This window comes from Armigeres subalbatus, chromosome 2 (genome assembly GCF_024139115.2).
Source record: "Armigeres subalbatus isolate Guangzhou_Male chromosome 2, GZ_Asu_2, whole genome shotgun sequence".
NCBI classification, from domain to species: domain Eukaryota; kingdom Metazoa; phylum Arthropoda; class Insecta; order Diptera; family Culicidae; genus Armigeres; species Armigeres subalbatus.
In genome coordinates this window covers 174,846,014-174,872,245 of record NC_085140.1, presented here as the reverse complement: position 1 = coordinate 174,872,245, position 26,232 = coordinate 174,846,014, and the positions used below count along the sequence as shown (strand labels likewise).

At 39.8% G+C, this 26,232-nt stretch overlaps 1 protein-coding gene across 1 annotated transcript; it reads right to left on the bottom strand.

The window, feature by feature from the left end:
- Positions 1-539: 539 nt before the first annotated feature.
- Positions 540-22,033, bottom strand: LOC134215524 (homeobox protein MSH-D). Its single transcript, XM_062694696.1, has 2 exons — positions 21,559-22,033; positions 540-1,464 (listed from the first exon to the last, which is right to left on the bottom strand). Exons 1-2 carry the CDS (start codon positions 21,857-21,859, stop codon positions 602-604), a joined length of 1,164 nt encoding a protein of 387 aa, XP_062550680.1. The 5' UTR covers positions 21,860-22,033; the 3' UTR covers positions 540-601.
- Between the last annotated feature and the right edge of the window lie 4,199 nt (positions 22,034-26,232).

The following is a 26,232-nucleotide window of genomic DNA, read 5'->3' as shown; positions in this document are numbered from 1 at the left end:
TCCAAAGGAGGGAGGGGTCTTGAACCATCCTAAAAACCTTCCCCGGCTTCGAAAACCTCTGCATACAAATTTTCACGCCGATCGGTTCAGTAGTTTCGGAGTCTATAAGGTTCAGACAGACAGAAATTCATTTTTATGTATGTAGAAGATATGTATATAGATTTTATGCATGCTGTTTTGGAAGCGAACATAAAAAAAATGCCCAAAAAAATTAGGAAAAAAATTACGTGTAGTTTTTTTGAAGGTTTAACGATGACCCTTCACATAATATATTTGCGTAGAAACAGTTTTCATTAAAAAAAATTTTGACCACCCATTTGTATGAGAATTCCCCATAGTGCAATGTACCGCGTTTGATAGGCGCTTAACTCTCCTGCGATACACGCATATACAACACCAACGAAAAAACATCGCCTGCGCACACCGCACGAGCGGGCCTGAACGCTTGACAAAAGTAATCAAATCACAATCTTAATGTTTGTACATTGGATTTCGGACATACAATATATTTAATCGTAATATCGTTCGAAATAGCTGAACTTAGTATAACGCTTACTCATATATATTTTTGGTTTCAACATGACAGGTAGTTTGCATATAATTAGTCTTTCTCATCAAGTTCTTCGCAGTCTATTTCACTGGAAGAGTCCGTTGCGATGTCATTATTTATACCAGTTTGAATGCCTTCTTCGTTGGACAAGGCTGCACCAAACCTTGGCAGGGATTCAGTTGATCTAGCAGCAATCTGTCCATCCAATAAACTGCTAGGATTGCCAAACGCTCTTTCCAGGTCTGCAATACCGGAACTGCTACTAATGGGAGACACTTCTCCGTTAACAAATTCCGTTGGTCCAAACCTTGGAATGCCGTAGTAATTGTCGATCATTTCTGGTGCGGATTTGTAGAATCCTGGGGTGTCTTCTAAGGGTATGGGCTTGAGTGTTGTAGCTGGAAATCGATTTAGGCTATAAGAAGGCCCTTGTGCGGCAGATTTTGGGAGGTAGCTCACGGAGTAACCATTACTGGGACGGCTAGCGAAGTTAGAGGCACCAACCGGAGTTGGCGGAATCGGTTGAAACTGTCTCATTGCCGGGTGAGATGTCCCAATATGGGCGGGTGTATTGAGCAAAAGTGATTGCACCGGAGTAGGTCCATTCGGTGTTTGGCTAAACAGCCATAGGCGATCACCAACTACCATTGGGCGAGCAAAGTTTCCAATGCCTAGCTGGGAGTAGTAATGTGAGGCCAACTGTTCAACATCGGATGTATACTTTCGTTTCCATTTGGTTCTCCGGTTTTGGAACCAAATTTTGATTTGAGTTTCTGTCAGGTGCAACGACTTGGCCAATGCTGTTCGCTTGGCTACTGATAAATATTTTCCTCGTTCGAATTCTGTTTCCAAAGCTTTAATTTGAGCAGCTGAGAACGCTGTTCTTGGTCGTTTCTTGCGGTCGTCAGATGTTCCTGAAATGGAAGAAGAAACACAAGTTATTGATTTGAATGTATAAGAAATACGAAATCAATTGACTTGGTAAGCTATTAATAGAGCCCCGCTAAATGATCATTGAAATATTCTGCTACCGAAAAAGTGTGAAACATAACATAGAGATTTTCTGACACCATCATGAAGTATTTTCCGGGAGAGAAACACTTCTGTCGCCAAAAGTAGAAACTCATCAATCATTCCTAAGAGGCATTTAATCGTTTTCTAATTGCCTTTAGGCTATACAGCGCAGCATTTGTCTGACGCCTGTTTCATGCATAGTGTTAGAAAACACGTCAGAGGAATAAATAGAACGGGCATGATTATGAAGCTATGGTTGAAGCTGTGGTTGATCGGTCCCGTAACTGGCAAGGAATTTTTTACGTTTTCGGCCAAAGATTTGAATTGGTTCAGCAGCTTACTATAGGAAGAAAATCGTTTAGGACAGAATCTATATTACTGGCTCACACACTTGTTATTCAGTTGCGTTGCAACAAAATTACTTAATTTTCTGTACATCGTTATAGCCTATTCCGACCACAAGCATTATTATTTGATAAAGTGTATCTTGATATGAATCGACATATACTTTATTCACAGTAAAAATTAAATATGTGAACTATGACATCCTGATACTATTTGATTCAAGAATAAGGAGTGCATCCGAAGTAGATTTTCTCTTTTAGGCTAAACCTGTTCGTATATTAGTGATGGTTCATTATTATTTATAAGAATCTATAAAAAATTTATGATACACTTTGACAAGCTACTCCGGTTAGAAAGTTCGATTCTTATGTTTCCGAAGTTGATCACTTATCCACGAGGAAACCGTTTTCATTTGGTGACGAATAAAATGTTTTTAAGGTGGTTATACAACAAAGCCACGAATCGGCCATCTTGGATACCACGTGCTTTTTTTAGTCAATTTTTAAGAGCACGGATTCAGAGAACCATAACGCACATAGTGGTGATACAATCGTAGAATCATTTGCTTACTTATGCTATGCAATCGACTTCAGTTTCAGTATTGTATGAAAAGTATTATGCCGTATTTTACCAATTGAAGATGGGAGTGGGAAAACATGTGGTGAATTGGTATCCAAGATGGCCGATTCGTGGCTTTGTTGTATAACCACCTTAAGGTGATTATACAATCAAGCCATGTGGTGAATTTCAAATTCACCACACGGCTTTCTACTCCTTTAATCAAAAGTTCAAATCTAGCGTAATAATTTTCGCACAATGCTGAAATTAAAGTCGATTGTTTAGCACAAGTAAGCAAACGATTTACGGATATTTCATCCCCATGGGCATTGTGGTTCTCTCAATTCGTGCTCTTGAAAAATGACAAGAAAAAGCACGTGGTTTCCAAGATGGCCGATTTGTGGCTTTGTTGTATAATCACCTTAAGGTGAACTATCGGAACTTTTCCCTTGAAATCCCTCCGTTTCACGTTTTTGCCTTTCTCGTACACTAAGGGTACTGAAAGGCTATATGATCGCTCTAAAAAGAAACTTTTCATAGAAGGCCCGGACACCCATAGTGTTATATACCAATCATCTCAGTTCGACGAATTGAGGTGATGTCTGTGTGTGTGTGATGGCCAAAATACTATAATACTACAGTTGCCTCTCCACATCTCGATATTGAAGGGACCATCGAGATAAGGAGAGATCGAGGAAAGGAAGGAAAATTGAAATGGGTACTAGATCGGAAAAATCTCGTTGGCTATCAAAAACGACAACAAAACAAATGGCATATCTTGTTTCCGATGTGTTTGTAATTGTCCAAAAATGGTCTAGTAGGCTTCAAATTGGAATATATCCACATAGGGAGAGAGAATCCTGAAGAAATATGACCAGAATACATCGAGATAGAGAGATATCGAGAAAAGGAGGTTACCGAAATGTAGAAAGATCCAATGAATGTAGATTGAAGGGTGTTACGGTTTATTTTATCTTACTCTAAGTGACAAATGTTTGAATGGATTTGTGTACGTTTTAATCCTGCTGTGTTGTGCTTGGGCCTATCTTCAGATAGGCAATACAAATAATAAATAGTGAAATTCCCAGACACAGACTTGATATTGCTGGTGCCACATGGCACAAATTAATTGAGGGTGCCCAAATAGGATCTGAATCCTACACAAATAGAGCTATGTATACAACTACTTGGCTGTTGTAGACGAAATGCAAAACACAATGAAAACACGTTTGCGGGATTTGACTGATGGACCAAAAACATTATAAGGAAACCTCGTCATATCTCGCAATGGGCAACACATTGGACGTTTCTCTCGGGGCACAGAGAGAACGTCAATTATTTAAATTTGATTGTTGTTTGTATTTCATTTTTGTCATTTTTGTATGTTTGTAAAATAATTTTATCATAATAAGGGACCGAGAAAACCATCGACATAGGGAGATATATCGAGATGTGGAGAGTCGACTGTATTTTTATAACGCACGAGAAAGACTATATCACCGCTAGTTGGATTCATCTGGGTTTATCACGGACCTGTTGCTCCTGTGCATTGTTGCGAAATGCATCTCCCCTATGTACCGTCTCTATCACACTGCGTCACACGTCTATATCACTGCACGTCACAGTAGATGATTCATCATAACCTTGCCTTCAAACGCAAGTTATCGATTTGAATGTCCAAGAAATACAAAATCAATTGACGTTGGTTTTCCATGTACATTTTTCAGTTCTCGTATCCGTAGAGGACAACCGGTCTGATGATTTGTAGATTGACTATCTACTATCTATACACAGAAAAAAATGTTGCGGTGGAAACTACCATTCCGAGGGTTATTTTAAGAATACGCACCGACGATTTTCAGCAGAAAACAATCCCATTTGATTTTACCATGCGCGCAGTAAAAATCAACTGTGGTCCCTGTGGAATGTTGTCACATGAACTGAATCAGTGGTGAATTTCTCTAAAACCATGGTTAATTTAACTGAAATTTTATAGTAGTTTCAAAAACAAGGCGTAGTCTACGAAATAGTAACTCTTACCATGGAACTTTTTTCTGTGTATATTTACTATTTGGTACGACGGTGATCTCTATTCTATCGAAGTGATTTTCGGAGTATATACGATTTCCTGACCAGGATACGAGCAACCTTAGGAAATATCGGGTAACTAACCCCGGTGGGAACTATGGTCGTATGCTGACAGGGAAGGGGGGGGGGTTGGGTTGTTCCTCTCCAGAGGTGCAAATCTTACTGAGCGTCTGTTCTCCATGTCAGGATCGGCTCATAACAGCGTCTGTTCTCCATGTTAGGGGCGGCTGATCATCGTCCGAGTGCCAGCGAGGGACTCTAAGTGAAACTGTGCACCATGGTCCACCGGGAAAAATATGGAATGTGTAGTGGTCACTGGAATAACAGTGAGTGATTGAGTGCCGTTGGTAATCGAATCCAACCATATTAATAAAGACAAGAGTCAGTTGATATCTGAGCGTGCAGCTTAAAACATCTCGGTGTTATTTGTTTCGTATCCGAAATAGATACCCGTATATATAATCACAGTTATATTAGAATGGTCCTCCGAAAATTTAGGGGGTTTGGTGTCAGGCCCTGCAAGCCAGCCTTTAAAAAACATACGCAACGAACAATCAACAAGAGAGCACCGACCGAAACTTTCGGCGAAGACCTTTGCGACGAAAAGGGACTAACGATTGGAAACTCGGCTCGTGGAACTGCAAATCTCTCAACTTCATCGGGAGTACACGCATTCTCGCCGATGTGCTCAAGGGCCGTGGATTCGGCATCGTAGCGCTGCAGGGGAATTGTTGAAAGGGATCAATGGTGCGAAGGTTTAGAGGTAATCATACTATCTACCAGAGCTGGCAACACACACGAGCTGGGAACAGTTTTCATAGTGATGGACGATATGCAAAGGCGCGTGATCGATTGGTGGCCGATCAACGAAAGAATGTGCAGGTTGAGGATCAAAGGTCGGTTCTTCAACTTCAGCATAATCAACGTCCATAGCCCACACTCCGGATGCATTGATGATGATAAGAACGCATTCTACGCGCAGCTGGAAGCTGAGTACGACAGCTGCCCAAGCCACGACGTCATAATCATCATAGGAGATTTAAGGTCACTCCTGACGGAATCCAAGATTAAAAGTGCTCGCGTTTTCGGGGGCACACCACTCGATTCAGAGGCGGCGCACAACTGTCATTTTTGTTGATTTAGCTTTGCTGCGTCGCAGCATGCGTGAAATAATAAAAATGACAGTTGTGCGTTGCTTCCGTATCGAGTGGTGTGCCCCCGAAAACGCGAGCACTTTTAATCTTGGATTCCGTCAGGAGTGACCTTAAAACGCTCAGGTTGGCCAAGAGGAGGAGTTTGGACCGACTATTGGGAAGTTCAGCGCCCACCGGCTGACGAACGAAAACGGCCTACGACTAATTGATTTTGCCGCCTCCAAAAATATGGCCATTCGCAGCACCTACTTCCACAAATCACAAATCGAACACGTTCTGATTGATGCACGGCACTTCTCAGACATTATAGACGTCAGGACATATCGTGGCGCTAACATCGACTCTGACCACTATCTGGTGATGGTTAAACTGCGTTAAACTATCCGTCATCAACAATGCTCGGTACTGACGACCGCCGCGGTACGACCTAGAGCGACTGAAGCAACCTGATGCCGCCACTGCATATACGCAGCATCTCGAGGCAGCGTTGCCCGCAGAGGGTGAGCTCCATGGGGCCCCTCGTGGGGATTGCTGGAATACAGTCAAAGCAGCCATTATCGATGCAGCGGAGAACAACTTCGGTAGTTGGGACGAAGTCGACGGAACGATTGGTTCGACGAAGAGTACAGGCAGATTCTAGAGGAGAAGGACGTAGCGCGGGCGGTCGCGCTGCAGCAAGGTACCCGGCAGAACATGGAACGATATAGACAGAAGCGGAGGCAGCAGATCCGCATTTTTCAGGAGAAGAAACGCCGCCTGGAAGAAGCGGAGTGCGAGGAGATGGAACAGCTGTGCCGTTCTCAAGAAACACGCAAGTTCTATCATAAGCTCAACGCATCCCGCAAAGGCTTCGTGCCGCGAGCCGAAATGTGCAAGGATAAGTATGGGAGCATCTTCACGGACGAACGTGTGGTGATCGAAAGGTGGAAGCAGCACTACGAGGAACATTTGAATGGCGCTGAGAGTACAGGCAGTGAAAGTCAAGGCAGCGGTGGAGATGACCACGTCAGTTCAATAGACGTTGGAAGCCAACCAGTCCCCACCTTGAGGGAAGTTAAGGATGCCATGCAACAGCTAAAGACAAATGAAGCAGCTGGTAAGAATGGTATCGGAGCTGAGCTCATCAAGATGGGCCCGGAAAAACTAGCCACTTGCTTGCACGAATCCACCGCAAAAAAAATGCAACACGTGCAACAGAGTGTGATAGCGGCAAAAGAAGATGGATAGAAACGATATGCGGAGGTTTAACGCAACTGTCAATGGCGCGCGGCATAAGATCGCTGACAGACAAGACTATGGTGGCCGCCAAGTGGAAGGAGTACTTCCAAGATATGTTGAACGGTGAAAATTAGTATTAAAGAGCATAGTCGGCGACGTTCAAGCTGTGGAACCACCAACGCTGGACGAGGTAAAGAAGGCTTTAAACGAGCTAAAAACAGTAAAGCTGCTGTGAAGGACGAGATCCCGGTCGAGTTTCTCAAACACGGAAGTGAGCAGCTGCATCAATCAATCCACCACATTATCCAGAAAATGATGAATAACTGCATGCCGGCTGGTTGGATGGCCTCAAATGCCCAATCTATAAGAAAAGGCACAGGCTAGAGTGCCAATTACAGAGAAATCACCCTTCTGAGCTCGGCGTACAAAATTCTGTCGCGTATCCTGTTCAACAGTTTGAGACCGCTTGAGACGTCCTTCGTCGGTGAATTCCAGGCAGGTGTCTTGAGGGCCAATCAACGATGGATGAGATGTTTAGCCTGCGAATGATTCCGATAAATTCCGGGAGTACAACTTGCAGACTTACCATCCGTTCATTGATTTCAAAGCTGCGTACGATTCAGTGAAAAGAAATCAGCTATGGCAGATAATGATTAGACTGATACAGGCAACGCTGGTGGCTCGAAACCAATTTTTCGGATTGCAGACGAAGTGTCAACCTCGTTTGTGACCTTAGACGGATTGAAGCAGGTTGGTTAGTAGTTATTGTTCAACGTTGTACTCGAGGGTGCTATTAGGAGATCTGGCGTGCAGAGGAATGGCACTATCATCACACGGTCGCATATGCTCCTAGGCTTTGCGAACGACATCGCCCTCATAGGAATTGATCGCAGAGCAGTAGTGGAGGCTTTTGTCCCCCTGAAGAGGGAGACGGCGAGGATATGCTTAACCATTAACTATACCAAGACAAAGTACAAGGTGGCAGGTAGAGATAGATGAAGACCTAGTAGTGTTGGGGCAGAGGTAGTGCTTGATGGGGATGTATTTGAAGTTGTTGAATTTATTTACCTTGGAACGCTTGTGACATGTGACAATGACGTTTCCCGTGAAGTGAAAAGATGTATTGCTACTACGAATAGGGCGTTCTACGGATTACGTAACCAGCTTAGGTCCCGCAACATGCAGACGGAATCGAAATTTGCTATATATAAAACTCTGATTCTACCAGTGCCATTTATGGACATGAAGCATGGGCGTTAAAAGAGGCGTACCGGAGAGCTTTCGGGGGTTTCGAACGTAAAGTGCTGCCTACAATACTCGGAGAGAAACTAGAAAATTGTGTGTGGCGCAGACGCATGAATCATGAGCTGTATCAAGTGTACAAAGAAGAAAATATTGTAGATCGTATAAAATACGGCAGACTTAAGTGGGATGGTCATATAGTGCCAATATAGGAAGAAAGAATAGCGAAATAATATTCAACAGAGAACCAAATAGAGGCCGGCGACTTCGTGGAAGGCCACGCACACACTGGCTACACGCGGTGGAATCGGACCTGGGGACCCTAAACGTTCGGGAGGAACATCGACCAAGACCTGGAGCTCTACAATACGCCAGGCATAGGTTTATCGATGATGTAGCCAACCAGGTATCCAGGTAGGTATTAGCAGTAGCTCCTCTCTTATAGTAGGGTTACTGCTCCTGGACTTGTTTCTTATTTTAGTGATTTTTCAGCAGTTAGCAAAAAGAAGCAGTGCTGTATTTCTTTGTTTGGCAATAAATTGAATATATGTTCAATGAAATGGAAAACGGAACAGTTTCCCTAAAACAGCACATTTTGCCCAAAACAGCACAATTAGCACAAGTCTAAAAAATTTAATAATAGAATTTTTAAACTTTAAATTCTATAGGTATACTGTCATCAAAAATAAATCTTGAGTAAATAAGTGCTTAATAGTTAGAAACAAAGCAACTCTAATTATGTATTTGATTATTTTTATTTCCAGAAGTTTTGAAAAAACTATTTGTCAATAATTCTACACAGCATGGAAGTTGTCGTTTTCAATATCAATAGGGAAAGGTGGTCGGTTGCAGGCACTGCACAATGGGGAAATCCGATTTCAAAGGTGGAAAAAATGATAACTTTCTTCACGAACAACTTACAGAAGAGATCAAGAGCTTATTCGAAAGGGAATTTTGCAAAGAATTCAGTGAGTGCTGTTTCATGGACGTGGAAGTGTTTCAAAAGTTTTTAAAAGTCGTTTTTTACTCAATAAATAACCAAATAAAACATTTGTGAAACGATTTATTTCATTAATTTTTGTTCGGCAAACATTTGTCAATATCTGTTCAACACTTTGAGACAATAATATCAACACTTATCTGTAAATATTACTATTTTTTTTACAGAGTGCATGAAAATTGCACATAAAATTCACTTTGATGCCTATTTGACCCCAAAATCCCTTAAAGTTCCAACTTTTACCAAAAAAATATATTTAGTGCCCTTCTGTGGATCCACAGTGAAGAGATAAACACAATTTTAGAACAATGTCTCAAAAATAAAATGACAAATAGTTTGGAAACTCGCGATATATGGGGCATTGGGGCAAAACGAGCTAAATAACTACATATAGAAGCGTTCCACGTCCATGAAACAGAACTCACTGAATTCTTCGCAAAATTCCCTTTCGAATAAGCCCTTGATCTCTTCTGTAAGTTGTTCGTGAAGAAAGTTATCAATTTTTTCCACCTTTGAAATCGGATTTCCCCATTGTGCACTGGTGGGTTGTCGGCACCCCGTCGTAACTTTTGACAGAAACAGATGTGATCATTTGACATTTGCCATACATGTGCACGATCTTGTTGTGCCCATTTCCGAAGTATATAGAAGCTGTTGTTTCGTTTCAAAGAAAAAAAACATTTTTGTCAAGTGAAAACCCACTCCAAAGTTTTGTTTTTGTCATTTGCTTAGTTCTATAAGCGCATTACGTATTTACAAAGCAAATTTACTCTATTTTGTGATTCAATATTGAATGCCACCGTAGCGGTCTCAATTTAACTATTGTCTATCCGGAACAAAATTTTAACGCTTTTTATACCGAAGTTGGATTTTTCTCCAGATACAGGCAACTTTCCCAACTTCGGAAGTAGTGCGCTGGATTCGCCTAAAGATGCGCTAAACAACGCATTTGATCTTCCAAGCCGTAACACCCCCACTTCATAGTTTTTCATTTTGAGTGGTTTTTTTAGGGTGCCGACAACCGACCACCTTTTTCGAAACGGCATGAAATCGACGCTTAACACAATTGGTAATAGGGGAAAATACCTATTCTTGGCAGTCTAAGACATTCGCCAAATTGAATGGTAAAAATAATTAATAATTACACTAAAACACAGGTACAGCTTAACTGGTATACATTTGTATGCTCTTTCTTTGATGATTGGTGTTCATCAAATATAACAGCTTTTACCACAAACTCAATAAATTTATTATAAAATAACAGGTCAACGTTTCTTCTGTTGGCATAGCAATTTCTATTATCAGCAATGGATTTGCTCCCTTTAGCAACTAGACATGGAAGTGAAAAACTGGTAATGTATTGGTGCCAAATGCTGATTGTTTATATCCTCCAGTAGTAAAATTCATTCATATTAATCGGCCGCACGCTCATCTCGCTTCACTCAATTTTGGAACAAACTTTATTGTTTATCAAAACTGGTTTAAAACAAAACATGAATTTTTAGCCTTGGCATCAATTTTATGTCATGTTGACAGATAGGCAAAAGCATTTAAACAATTTGTAAAACAAATTTAACCCTTATGCAGCCAACAAAAATCAGACGTGAATGGCAGATAGGGTACCCTTGTACCCAGATATTGATATTTTCATTACTTTTACCATTTTCAACCTATTTGAATAATGTTTGCCATTTAGGAGAAGGGAACTTATATGCTTTTTGTCCGCTGCCAAGATTTACATCTTTTGTCTTTTGTAACGCCTTAGAGTCGCGTAAGCAAAAGTCTATCAACCTGTTTCAAATATACAACTTGCTCTTTGCGGTCCTTACATGATATGTTTGTTTCATAAAAAAAATCATGGTGGTTGTGTACAAGACACGACCGCTTGACGTAAACTACGTGAAACCAAATCCATACACATAAGAAGGAATATTTGTCTGTCTGCCCTTATAGACTAGGAAACGGCATGAACATTTGTATGTACAGATTTTAGCGAACGATGAAGATTCTTATGATGATATTAGACCCCTCCTCTTCTGGAAGAGGGACTCTCATACAAATGAAGTACACATTTCTGCTTTAATCGAAAATTAATCTAAAAAATGGAATCCAAAATTTGCAAATTTCGAATACTTAACGTCTTTTAAATAATGTAAAAAATATATATTTAATCAATTTTAGGTAAAACGAAGCTCGTCGGTTCTGGTAGTATAGTATGTTAACAATATATTCCACCTCGTGAGTCTTCATATGTTGAATAATGGACAGCACTGTCCTATCCAGCCGCTGGAGCCACCCCATTCTTACACTACGTTTCACAGTTGAATAGTAGATAATACCCTAAAAGTAGGCAATTATTTATGGTTGAAATGCGCTATGTAGGAACGGGAATGATTATAATTTTTTTTGATGAGCTTGGAAAGTATAGAAGCTGCAAAAGGAAAGCGGTCCTGTCAGCCACATAAGGGTTAAAACACTACGGTGTTGCTATCACTTTTAATATAATCAAAAATCCGAATAGAAACATTTGTATTTTAACACTTTTTTTAAAATAAATGCCATCGCCGGATATTTTGTTCGTATTTTTGCTAAAATCAAATCACATAGAATTGTGCGTGGTATCTTTTTAGCGTGTGTTTGATATGCTCACAAACACATTCTCTCGCTCTATTCCGAAGTGTGCTGCTGTCAAAGAAAACGAACAGTCCCGATTTTATTTAGTGAAACATAGAGCAAATATTGCATAAATTTGCTCTTTGTAGTAATAATCAAGTGGTGATAAAGTGTAAAAAGTAGTGTACGTACTTAATTTGTCGTGTCAAACGCAATAAAGAGGAGAAACAGGCGATCCAAAAAAGTAAGTAACAGTTTGCTATTCGTGCGCTGCTTTCTTTGGCAATGCAATAATGGCAAGGATTTCGAAGGTGCAAATTTGTTTCGATGATTAACTCATCAAATTTTGCTACTTTTACACAAACAACTTATTTAAATGAAAGCTTAGACTTGAAATTATGTGATTGAATCAAAATTATGTTCATAAATAGTGTATGTTTGCTGGAAAATGCAAATATTGTTGAGGGTGCCAACAACTGTCGCACCCTGCCAATGCCGTATTCTACCCTATATTTTTTCAATAGATAAAATAAAACAAAACGCTCCACTAGTTATTAGCTTATGCCTATATGCTTCCATTGATTGGTATGCAAATATCACCCCATCTCGGGTAGACGAAAATGGCTCATTAACAGTAAAACGTGATATTGATAACAACACATGATATTAACTTGTTTGAAATAAGAGTAAAAATAACAAGCGAAAATAACAAAAAATTGCACCGAAATATCATAAAAATATCAGGTTTTGCCATTAACAAGAACTTATCAATATCTTGAGCTATTAGTTTGTTCTCCTTAATAGCAAAATCTGATATTTTTATGTAATTTCGGTGCAATTTTTTGTTATTTTTGCTTGTTATTTTTACTCTTATTTCAAACAAGTTAATATCATATTTTGTTATCAATATCACGGTTTCTACCCGGGATTGTGCAATTGGACGAAAGTTATGGACCAATAACAAAAGGGTGCCACCACAACCAACGAACAAATTTTGCTTCTACCTCTCAACGGGTAACGAGCAGTTCGTCGAATTCTTATTTTTCAAACACGCCCTCCTATGCTAGCATCGCTGCAGGCAGGCAAAATTTTATTTCCGAAAATTTACCGACGATGAATTACTTTCATACCCATTCGTCAACGGGAAATAACGTTCGTTTTGACGACTCAGGTAGCATGTCTGCTTCCGACTTTGATTTTCTTAATGAACAATAGCATCACATGATTGATGCAATGTTCAAAGCAAATACCAAAACTGAAGCAGTTCAGGTTGGTATCAAATTTACTCAAAGAATTGTTATTGGACTTCGTTTTAATGGATCTAAATAATTTATTGAAAGCTTTAAATTGGAATGCCCGCTCTTTAAAGGGTAAGGAAGATGAATTATTCAACTTCCTATCAGTTCATAATGTGCACATTGCCATTATAACTGAAACATATTTAAAACCTGGTCTTTTCATCAAAAGAGATCCAAATTATTTTATTTACCGGAATGATCGTCTTGACAGCGCCTGTGGTGGGGTCGCCATTGTCATTAATAGACGTATCAAACATAAATTATATTCTTCGTTTGAAACCAAAGTTTTCGAAACCTTGGGAGTTTCTGTTGAAACAAATTCTGGACAATTCTCTTTTATTGCAGCATGCTTGCCTTTTCAATGCAATGGACAGCAAAAGAATTTGTTGAAAGCTGATCTTCAAATTCTGACTCGCAACAAATCAAAATTCTTCGTAATTGGTGACTTCAATGCCAAACACCGTTTATGGAATAATGCTCAAAGCAATTTCAACGGCAAAATTTTATTTGAAGATTGTTCTGCGGGATATTATACTATTCAATATCCCAATGGACCAACTTGTTTTTCATCCACTTGAAATCCTTCGACAATTGATTTGGTTTTAACGGATTCAAGTCAGCTGTGTGGCCAATTGGTAACTCATGCTGACTTTGACTCTGATCATCTTCCTGTGACATTTGAAATCTCACAAGAAGCCATCTATAATCCAATCAGCTCTACTTTTAATTATCATAGAGCTGATTGGGATTTATATAAAACGTATATTGATAGGAATTTTGATGTTGATATTCCTCTCGATACCAAAAGTGATATTGATAATGCTCTCGTATCTTTGACAAATTTAATTGTCGAAGCCAGAGGCATTGCAATTCATAAATGTGAAATTAAATTCAACTCCATTATTATTGACGACGATCTTCAGCTACTGATCCGTCTTAAAAATGTGAGGCGAAGGCAATACCAAAGAACTCGCGATCCCGCGTTGAAAGTTATTTGGCGAGGTTTGCAAAATGAAATTAAAAAACCTTTCACTATTCTGAGAAATACCAACTTTGAGAATAATGTCTCGAAGTTGGATCCCAGTTCAAAACCCTTTTGGAAATTAACGAAAATTCTTAAAAAACTTCAAAAGCCAATTCCAGCGCTTAAAGAGGGAAATAAAATTTAATTAACAAATGGCGAAAAGGCTCAAAAACTTGCTCAGCAGTTCGAGAGTGCCCATAATTTTAGTCTAGGTTTCACTAGTCCAATTGAGGATCAGGTTACACGGAGCTTCGAAGGCATTCTCATTCAAGATAATGTTTTTGACCCTTCGTTGGGAACTAATTTGGATGAAGTGAGATCTATTACTAGAAAATTTAAAAATATGAAAGCCCCGGGTGATGATGGTATTTTCTACATACTTATCAAAAAACTTCCTGAGAGCTCTTTATCCTTTTTGGTTAATTTATTTAACAAATGTTTTCAACTGGCATACTTTCCAGATAAATGGAAAAACGCCAAAGTTGTTCCAATTTTGAAGCCGGACAAAAATCCAGCTGAGGCTTCTAGTTATCGCCCAATCAGTTTGCTTTCTTCAATAAGCAAATTGTTTGAAAAGATTATTTTAAATAGAATGATGGTTCATATTAATGACAATTCTATATTTGCTGATGAGCAATTTGGTTTTCGCCAGGGGCATTCAACCACTCATCAGTTATTAAGAGTTACGAATTTAATTCGGCTCAACAAATCTGAAGGATATTCGACTGGAGTTGCTCTTCTTGATATCTTGTAAAATTGATGAATTTTAATTTTCCTCTGTACATCATTAAACTGATCCAAAATTATTTATCAAATCGCTCACTTCAGGTAAACTATCAGAATTCCAAGTCTGAGCATGAACATGAGCATGATTGACCGCCCACGGTTGCTACTCCGTTATTGCCAGGTCAGCTGTAATTACACAGAGAACCAACAGATGATGTTTGGGACTAACATCATCCTCAATGTGTAAGAACTGGTGACCCAAATATTAAGCAATACCAGCGCCGGCCGTGTCCGAATGCAGGTCAATTGAGGAATGGGTAGGAGCATGTTGACGTGATACTCGCTTTGATGGAAGCCGACGAGTCATCTGCACTTCCACGAGAAATCACTGGGATGTTGGATACATGAGGAAGGTATTGTAGCCGGGTTCGTTTTGGTAAACGGTTTGGCGCGTATAGCGTGTAGTTTGATGAAGTTTAAACAAAAACACAATCGAGCACGCACTAATGAATCTACTTATCAACCGCACATAGCAGAACAAAATATTCCGATGGTCGCGCGATCGCTCTGCGTACTAATACAAACACGATAGAACACGCACTAAATTTTATTTGTTAATTAATTTATTTATCCGCACAACGCAGAGCCAAATATCTCAATGACCGCGCAATCGTTCTGCACATTAAAGGAAACAAGATCGGACGCGCACTAATATGTCATTTGCTAATTAATTTATTTACCCATACAAAGCAGATTAAAATATTTCGAAGATCGCGTGATCGTTCTGTATTTGTTAATTAATTCACTGATTCGCACAACGTAGAACAAAACATTCTTCGAAATAATCTGAAAATAGAAAAATATTGTGTGAAACAATCACCCTAGTCCTGTTAATAGATGATTGAAACGAATCGTATCCTCATTTGATTTATAAAATTGCATTTTTTTTTGTACGATGATAGTATTGCGTTGTAACGGATGTGTTTTTTCAAACAAGGGTTAACTGTCGGAAGTAAGCGGTTATAATATAATTTGTAAACAATACAAAGTGCTCTAGAACGTAATGTTTATAATAACTAATCTCCGCTTTCACTGAAAAGTACTGCAAAACCCGACTTCAATAACTAAAATTCCGAATCAGTTCTCTATCATGACAACTTGTAAAAGAAGATTCTCGGGTTATGCTACATATCGTATATGTATACAGAGATGATAAGTGAGAGACTTGCTCTTTCTCTTTAGGATTCAATCCCTGATATGGAATTTATAAAGCATATTAATTATACGAAAAAAAAACCTTTTTTTGGAATGAACACCCTTGTTATTCAAATTTAAAATTGATAAACGCAAACCTCATTGAAATATCTCGCCCTGCTCAATATGTTGAACTTCTCCAGCATCTAACAAATATTTTGTCGGAGAAAACTAGAACTTGAACTTAAATAGTTATTTAATTAAAATTTGTCTCATCAACCAAACGTAACACATAGGAAATTTTGTTACACTTGCATCCCACGCAACGGACAAGTAAGGCAAAAAAGTAAGTATTGAGATCTAATGCTGCAAAAAACGGAAATTTTGTACATCGAATTTGATCCGCGTTAGATTCAAATTACTTTATGAAAAGTTTTTTTGTTAGCAAAGAGAATCTGTAGGGCAGCCAAGTTGATCAATATATCATTCATAAGTTGACTGTTTTTGCTTAAAATCCACATTGAATATGCCATTGTGAATATTTATAAGTCAAAATTACTCACCAATTAAGAACTAGCGGCAAAATGCGGTTGTCACGGAATATCTGTCGTGCAACACACGACCACAGATTCATCTAACGAACACTTACCATATTGCACTAGATTTAAAGGGTTTCTGTTAATGTGCAGCACCAATATACGTGACCATTTCGACGGCCGCAATTCTGTTGGCCGAATGCCAAGCGCTGATAAAGATCTCGTACTGCCAGGTTAACCGGAAAACAGGCCTCGACCAGGTAGATTATCGTTGAGATGCGCTTCGTTCAATTTTCTTCGCTTGGCTTAGGATACTATTTGAGCCATTCCATAGTAGACGGGACTCCAGCTTGTCATACGAATTGCGGTAGAAGTAATGGATCATTTTGGAAACTTCAAATCCTCACTTTTTTTGAGTTGCATGGGGATGGATTGTCGAATCAAGGGCCTTCAGAATTCAACTTCATACAAGGGACTATGTTTTATCCGTGAATAGATGACGGTTTTTTGTATAGAGTTTACTCTTTTCCAATACTAGACTCGATTTCACAGTATCTTGCAAATCAGCAAGAAACAAATTTTAAGTCCTAAAACACGTCAGCTTGTAAGCGATGATTACTACGATCTCGGTAAACTATCAGAATTCCGAGTCTGATAGATTAACTGTAAGGGCTGGTGTCCCCCAAGGCAGCATACTGGGGCCCATATTGTATAGCTTAGCTTAGCTTAGCTATGACTGACTACACATATCTATGGTTGCTACTCCGTGATTGACCAGAATCAGTGAAATTGCACAAAGAATCAACTGAATGATTGACTGGGATTGTTCAAGCATTCTCATTGTGCAAGTTTCAGTGACTCTAAAATTCAAATGATCAATAACGGCGCCGGCCACGTCCTTGTAGTCAGTTAGGAAGAAGGAAGGAATATTAGTAGGTGGTTTTTGCTATTTGAAGACCGTGTTTACCTCTGCGTCTCCACAAAAACCACAGGAAGGATTATCAGTTAATTGGTAGGCATCGTTGGATCTGGATTCACTCTGATAAGCGATACGACCGTGTCATTCTTTATACACAGTGATTTTACCTAGCCATGAATCGGGCGCGAAAAGTAGTACAAACTAACTACCGGTCTACCGGGAGCGCAATGCAGAACACAATATTTCGACCGATCGCGCGATCGTCGTTCTGCTGTCCGAAACAAGAGAAATCATGCACTGAACTGATTTTTATCACCGGCCGCGCAATGCAGAACACAATATTTCGTCCGATCGCGCCATCGTTCTGCTGTCCGAAACAAGGGAAATCTCGCACTGTACTGATTTTTATTACCGGCCGCGCAAAGCAGAACACAATATTTCGTCCGATCGCGCCATCGTTCTGCTGTCCGAAACAAGAGAAATCTCGCACTGACCTGATTTTTATTACCGGCCGCGCAAAGCAGAACACAATATTTCGTCCGATCGCGCCATCGTTCTGCTGTCCGAAACAAGAGAAATCTCGCACTGAACTGATTTTTATTACTGGCCGCGCAAAGCAGAACACAATATTTCGTCCGATCGCGCCATCGTTCTGCTGTCCGAAACAAGAGAAATCTTGCACTGAACTGATTTTTATTACTGGCCGCGCAAAGCAGAACACAATATTTCGTCCGATCGCGCCATCGTTCTGCTGTCCGAAACAAGAGAAATCTCGCACTGAACTGATTTTTATCACCGGCCGCGCAATGCAGAACACAATATTTCGTCCGATCGCGCCATCGTTCTGCTGTCCGAAACAAGAGAAATCTTGCACTGAACTGATTTTTATTACCGGCCGCGCAAAGCAGAACACAATATTTCGTCCGATCGTGCCATCGTTCTGCTGACCGAAACAAGAGAAATCTCGCACTGAACTGATTTTTATTACTGGCCGCGCAAAGCAGAACACAATATTTCGTCCGATCGCGCCATCGTTCTGCTGACCGAAACAAGAGAAATCTCGCACTGAACTGATTTTTATTACTGGCCGCGCAAAGCAGAACACAATATTTCGTCCGATCGCGCCATCGTTCTGCTGTCCGAAACAAGAGAAATCTCGCACTGAACTCCATACTGGGGCCCATATTGTATAACATTTTTACTTTTGACTTACCTGATTTACCACCAGGGTGTCAAAAATCTATGTTTGCAGATGACACGGGCCTCTCAGCCAAAGGGCGAAGCCTTCGTGTCATTTGTAGTAGATTGCAAAAAGTTTGGATATTTTTTTCCACTTACTTGCAAAAATGGAAAATTTCCCCGAATGCTTCCAAAACTCAGCTTATAATTTTCCCACATGAGCGAGCCGAGAGCTTCTCATTTGAAACCTTCTAGCAGACATATTGCCACTATGAATGTCCAATTAATTGGTCTAGCGAAGCCATATATTTAGGACTTCTGCTGGACCAAAAATGAACTTTTAAAAATCACATTGAAGGCCTTCAAGCCAAATGTAACAAATATATTAAGCGTCTATATCCACTTATAAACAGAAAATCAAAACTTTGTCTTAAGAACAAACTTTTGATTTACAAACAAATTGTTAGACCAGCCATGTAGTATGCTGTGCCAATATGGACTAGTTGATGCAATAAGGCTCTTCAGAGGATTCAAAATAACATTTTGAAAATGATTCTGAAGTTGCCTCCGTGGTATAGTACCAATGAACTTCATAGAATTTCTAATATTGATACATTGCAACAAATGTCCAACAAAATAATTTCCAATTTTAGACAAAAATCGTTGCAATCTTCTATTGCAACGGTTAGCTCCTTGTACCCTTAGTATAAATTAGGTTAGGTTTAGTTTAAGTTAAAAACATTGTAATTCCTACATGGTTCAATTAAACCAGAGGAAAAATCCTAACTGCCAGAGGCAATTGAAATGTAATAATAATAACTAAAAAGTAACATAGCAAATAAGGATGATAGTGTTAAGAAAACACGGAACACCTAGTCTAAGAGATTAATGCATGTATTAGATAATTAGCAAATAAAATTAGTTAAAAAAAAAGAAAAAAAAGGGTGCAAACAATCGACCACCTTCCCCTAATCAAACCCCATAAATTCAAAAGTTAAATGTAAATACCACAGAGAAACAGACGACTCACTTAATACATGTTCCATCGTTCACGTTTGCACACTACCGCCATCTGGTTGCCGATTGTCCACTTACAGTACATTAAGCATTGAGCGATAATGTTTCCGTGACGATGACTTCGATTGCATTTTGTTCTAAGTGAGACGTCTGTTTCTCTGTGTAAATACATTACGTACAGAAATAATACTGAAAACAGCTTATGTCTTTATCGTCTGTTGCTTATTATAAATTACTAGCAGACCCGACGAACCTCGTTTCGCCTGAAATTGGTTTATTCTTTGATTAGTTATCGAGTTATGTCGAAATTTCTTCTACATCATTTGTATGGGAAGAGAGGGGGAGGGGTTTGAATTTGTATGGGAGACCCCCTTTCTAAAGAAGAGAGGTGTCTCGAACCATCTTAAGAACCTTCCCCGGCCTCAAAAGCCTCTGCATACAAGAATTTTGAAGTTTAAAGAAGAAGAAGAATTATTCCAAATATTTTGTATGTCTATATGACAATCAAAATTTGCAGCTCATGGTATAATCCATATTCATTGATTGCTTTATATTTGTGCCTTTTTGACCTCTCTTTTTGTAAGTAACACATGATTGCTCCGTAAAACGCAACCATAGATCCATAAAATAGTTCTAGAACCCCCGTAAAGAATAATTTTAAAGTATATACCCGACCAGGACGACAAAACAAAATTATAACAACCGTTGATTAATTACCATTCGTTTCGAAAATATGTATTTGCAAAAGGATGTCTTTTTCAGCACGAGTTGTACGTTTATCCAACTAGGCTTGACGAGTTGGATAAATACTACGAGTGCTGAAAAAATCGAGTTTTGCAACGCTCACGCTCATTTTTGCAATGACGAAAAATGGAAAAAAAATCTATGATAAATTGTACAGTCTAATTTACTTACTAATTTTGCCAATAAATTATGTTGCTGCAGAGAACAATCAGATCCCCAGCTATCGTGCCACTTTGCATAGCTTGACAATCCTTGAAGCGACAGGAAAACTTGCCTTTGGAAAATTTTGATTGACCATCAAACTATTTCATTTATTACGCGTCGCAGAGAATGCAGAGAATAATCATGTAACGACCTACTGATCCGATGTTGGTTTTTCATTATAGCACCCAAAGGAGTAGTCATTAAAGCACCCATTTAATTGATATGGAAAAGTAGGCAGTTTTATCACTCAAACGCGAACTGTAAACCAAGTATTATGATCAGGAATTGCAGATTTATAACAGGATATGTTTCATTATTTTGGTTTGTTATATTTTTCTGTTATTTTAAAATGCAAATTTGCGCAATTTTAACGTAATAATGGTTTGAATTTTGTTCATATGATACATAAATTTGGTTTCAAGCGTTGTGGGTAATATGTGGTAATATTACCAAAAGTACCTATGTAATGGATCTTGAAGTTATCCTTTTTAGATGGAACAATAACACCTGATAACCTAATTTTATGGAACAATAACATATTTTATGGATCGCTTTTGCACAAAGTAAAAGCTACCGATTTCAAATGAATCGAGCTATATCGTAAGAAAATAAGATCGTTCTTCCTAGATCAAGACTTGTTTTGACGATCTTTCCAGAAGAAGAATTTAAAGTGTATTTGTTGAGATATTTATTTATCATGGACCTTTATTCTACATTATAATGTTTGAGTCACGAATTAATCGTGGTTATATGTTTATTGAAAGTATCAAATAGGTAATTGATATTCAGAAATAAATGAATATTTAGTTATGATTGTGTTTATTCTTGGGATAAAGATGTTATATTTAAAGAAATTCTGAGACCGTGGGACACAAATATATTATTTATTATATTTCTGAATAAGGGTTTCAGATCTCTACCACAGTACTCCGAACCTGTAATGCTTTCCTCAGATGCAGCTTCACTGCAGTTGTCCATCATTTCCTCATTACAGCTCGAATCAGGTGATGTTGAACACTCCACGTATTGATCACTACTCGCAGCTTTGTCTTCCCGTCGATCAGCCACTTCACATGCATTTTGAACACAATGTTGGTCACTATTGCTATCAATATTTTGTTTTCCACAAGGTGCTCGATAATTATCTGGTTTCGCCAACAAGTGTTCAATACTGAAATTGTTTTTCCCCTTAAAACTTGTAGTGTTATCACTGTTTGCACTTTCCATATTGATCATGAGCACAGAAGTAGATCTTACACTTGAATCGCCACCACTTTCTCTCACTCAAATATTAATTAGCACTTGCGCGAAGAACCGTTCTAGCTTACACGTGTTAATCCGTCGACGCACAAAATTTATCTAACACTTAAGAAAATCGTCGGCGACTGTCTTTCCTATGCGCACGCAAACTGAAATGTTTTGGATGGATCAGATTTTCCGGGGAGTTTCGCTGTTCGTTTTCACCATTGCTATCCTTTGGCTCATGCGGCATATATTTTTCCTCTCTTCGGTGCGTTTACTTTTCTTAATTCGTTGACGCCCCTTCGAATGGTGTCACTGCTCGCTGGTAAGGAGGCGTTCCCGTTGAAAATCATTCACATCATTTAGCCGTAGTAAGGCGATAAATCATGCTAATTACCGCCGACGCTCGAGACGCAGATCGTTCTACTTTGCTTGGTCAAGGGGCGCCTCTGCCGTTGCTGCCGGGTGTTAGCCGATGTGCTTCTGGCATGCACTAATTTTCTCGGTTGATCATCACTCGGTGTTAAATGGGGCTGATGGTTTCGAGGATTGAGTGACAGTGGTTCCTCGTACTAGTTTACTCGACTACGATTTCTTAAAATAACATTTGAGAATTTGAAGCAATAAGCTGTCGAAAATATAATATATTTTTGCCTTTTTTGTACACTAAGTGTGAATGAAGGCTACAGTATCTCGAAAAAACGAATTTTTATTAGAGGTCAGGAAACTTATAGTGTTGTAATCATATCGACAAATTGAGGTGATGTCGGTATGTGTGTATGTATATATTATTGCTTGGATTTTTTTCTTTTCGAAAATGAATTCAACAATGCTTGAACCAATGAAAAAAATGAGACTCATCTTCATAAAATGCTATTGTATACCTTTTTTAAAATATTTTATACAACTCCCCTTCCTAAATGGGCGGAAAAAGGCATTATCACAGAGGATTAATCTTTGTTTTAAAAATATTACAGATAACATAACATAAATCTTTGAAGCACCTTAATATACATTTGGGAACCTCTGCAGTAACTATTTGGTGCAATGAAGGAACCAAAGCTAGAGTATTGCACTGAATGCGGGAATGCATATTTAAAAAAAAAACCATTCAAATCATAACGGAACTGTTAGGTGGATCGACTGTTGGGGATATTCCAAATTAGCTGCGTCCGTCACCAAATGCGCGCAACATTTTCAACGTCGCCCTTGTTTGATCTTATTTCATGAAATTATCATCGCTTCATTTCGTCGTTAGTATCTCATATGTTCGGCTTTATAGGCGGGATATTTATTTTGAGCATTGAGATGTTAGTTTTTGGCGTAGGTACGTGGCACTTGGACAGTACGTGGATAGCCTGGATGTCATTCGAAGAAGAGAAAGAAGCATCGTCGGTAATTACACTTAAGCGTCGCACGTATGGTCGTCTAAGCGGCTGTAATTAGGACCTCATTCATCATGCCATTTCTAAAATGAAACGCGTGATTTTAATTAAGTTTGAAAATTCGTGGACTTGTTATTCTTTGATGATTCGTACGGTGCGACGCTATTTTCCAATTGGTAATTAGATTTTAATATGAACTCAACATGATTTCCAAGGTTTTGCGTCTTCTTTTATTTCCTATTTTAATAGCTCTATTTTTATTCTGAAACTTGTTTAACGTAGTGTTCCTCCTAGATATTGTTTAAACGGCTTTTAGAATTCCACAAATTAGACTTAAAAGTGGCTCAATGCGGGCTACAAAATGACGAGCTAACATCTAGGAAGGGGCGACAAACATAACTCTGGTCCTTACAAGTTCCAATTCTAATGCTTCCACGACCCTGTCGATGACAATAGACCGTCAGTTAAGGGTTGCGTACTTATAGCTGGTAGCACTGTTGTTCATCTGACAGCTAGAGTGAGGCGATGCGACCTGGGAGGCCGTCCGATGAGAGTTGAGAATTAATGACAAGTTCTTCAACTACAGCTAGATCATACGCACCAAACAACGACAAACCCGATGATGCGAAGGACTAGTTCTATGAGCGTTCAAACAAGACCTATGGAGAATGCCCAAAACACGACGGGAAATTCATTATCGGAGACGCAAATGCACAGGTCGGTAGCGAAGTGTTCTTTCTCCCAGTCATATTGGGAATTAGTGAGCACGCAACTACCAGTAACAACGGCCTGATGCTAGTCTAATTTGCCGCTGCCAAAGGAGCGGCTTTCTATGGTACATATTTTGCTCGTAAGAATATTAGAAAGCACATCTGGAGATACCTAAATGGCGATACGTGTTCTAAAATCGATGATACAGGAGGTTTGCTCAGGTGCAATAAGCCACCTTTAAAAACAACCATTACGAACGACATAGAAGATAATATGACTCGATATAATCGGCAACGACCTAGGCGACGAATAAAGGATCACGATTGGAAGTATGGAACAGCAAGTTGCTAGGCTTCTCAGTTTGCGACCGGATAATCTACGATGAATTATTATGCATCTCGAGATAAAATAGAATACTGCGGCTTCCTGCTGGTTACTTCTCAGGTAATCGCAACGGTCACTAAACACAACAGAGTCAATGAAAATCTCACCCATCGTATGCACTTGCCATGATAAACACTCTCCATGTACTCAGTGACTCCGGTTGCCTCTCACTAATACAATCGAACACTGCTGTCATTTCGCGAAAAGCACGTGGTTTTGTTTTGAGCGGGAAAATTCTGCCTATCTTTTAACACGGCGGCTATCTTGACGTTTACCTTCGCAATCGAGCCTGCGAGTGTAAGACCGCCGCAGCATTCTAGAAAAAGTTAAGCGCGACAATACATCCCCGCAAATTCGACGTCGTAGCGCTGCAGGAAATCTGCTGGACAGGACAGAAAGTGTGGAAAGGCAGGCATCAAGCGGCTACCTTCTACCAAAGCTGTGGCGCCACCAACGAGCTAGGAACCGGCTTCATAGTGTTTTGCAAGATACGCCAACGCGTGATTGGGTGGCAGCTAATCATCGTAAGGATGTGCAAGCTGAGGATAAAAGGCCGTTTCCTCAACTATAGCATCACCAACGTGCACTGCCCACACGAAGGGAGATCTGATAACGAGAAAGAAGCGTTCTATGCACAGCTGGAGCAGACATATGATGGATGCCCACTGCGGGACGTCAAAATCGTCATCGGTGACATGAACGCACAGGTAGGAAGGGAGGGCAGACAAACGACTGGTATGACGGCGAATGTGAGCAGTTAGTCGAGGAGAAGAATACAGAATGGTCGAGATTGCTGCAACACCGCACGAGGGTGAACGAGGCACGATACAAACAGGCGCGGATTTTTCGGAGGAAAAAAGCCACCAGCTAGATCGAAACCGTGAAGAAACTGAGCAACTGTACCGCGTTAATAACGAACGAAAGTTCTATGAGAAGTTAAACCGTTCTCATAAGGACCACGTGCCACAGCCCGATATGTGTAAGGACATAAACGGGAACCTTCTTACAAACGAGCGTGAGGTGATTCAAATGTGGCAGCAGCACTACGAAGAACACCTGAATGGCGATGTGGCAGACAACGACTTCCGGCTCCATATCTCCAGGAAACCTAGGAGGAAATCGGCCGGCTGAAAAACAACAAAGCCCCTGGAGTTGACCAACTATCAGGAGAGCTGTTTAAAACACGTCGGTGAGACACTGGCTAGAGCGCTGCACTGGGTAATTACCATGGTTTGGGAAGATGAAGTTCTGCCGCTGGAGTGGATACGACATCTACAAAAAGGGCGATAAGCTGGATTGTACTCTCCCAAGTTTTATGCCGCCGACTAACACCAATTGCAAGAGAGTTCGTGCGGCAGTACCAGGCGGGATTTATGTGTGAACGCTCTATCATAGATCAGGTGTTCGCCGTACGTCAGGTATTGCAGAAATGTCGCGAATACAACGTGCCCACACATCATCTATTTATAAACCGCATATGATACAATCGAAAACTAAAAAAGGTCGCATATGATACAATCGATCGGGACCAGCTATGGCAGCTAATGCACGAAAACGGATTTCCGACGAAAACGGAGACGACGATGGATCCGGTAATGAGCGTAGTTCGTGTTTCCGGGGCATTCACGAGTCCCTTCGAAACGCGCAGAGGGTTACGGCAAGGTGATGGTCTTTCGTGTCTGCTATTCAACATCGCTTTGGAGGGAGTAATATGAAGGGCAGGAATTAACACAAGTGGTACGATTTTCACGAAGTCCGTCCAGTTATATGGTTTCGCCGACGACATTGATATCATGAAAAGCGAAACTAAACGGATTGGACTAGTCATTAACACGTCGAAGACGAAGTACATGATAGGAAGAGACTCAAGAGAGGATAATGTAAGCC

What these genes read in the sequence shown, in the direction of transcription:
- LOC134215524 (XM_062694696.1), bottom strand. Translation starts at nt 21,859, where the DNA reads ATGATCAATATGGAAAGTGCAAACAGTGATAACACTACAAGTTTTAAG. An exon ending in ATCTGAGGAAAGCATTACAG is followed by an intron (nt 1,465 to 21,558) that starts GTTCGGAGTACT and finishes CTTCCATTTCAG; the next exon opens with GAACATCTGACGACCGCAAG.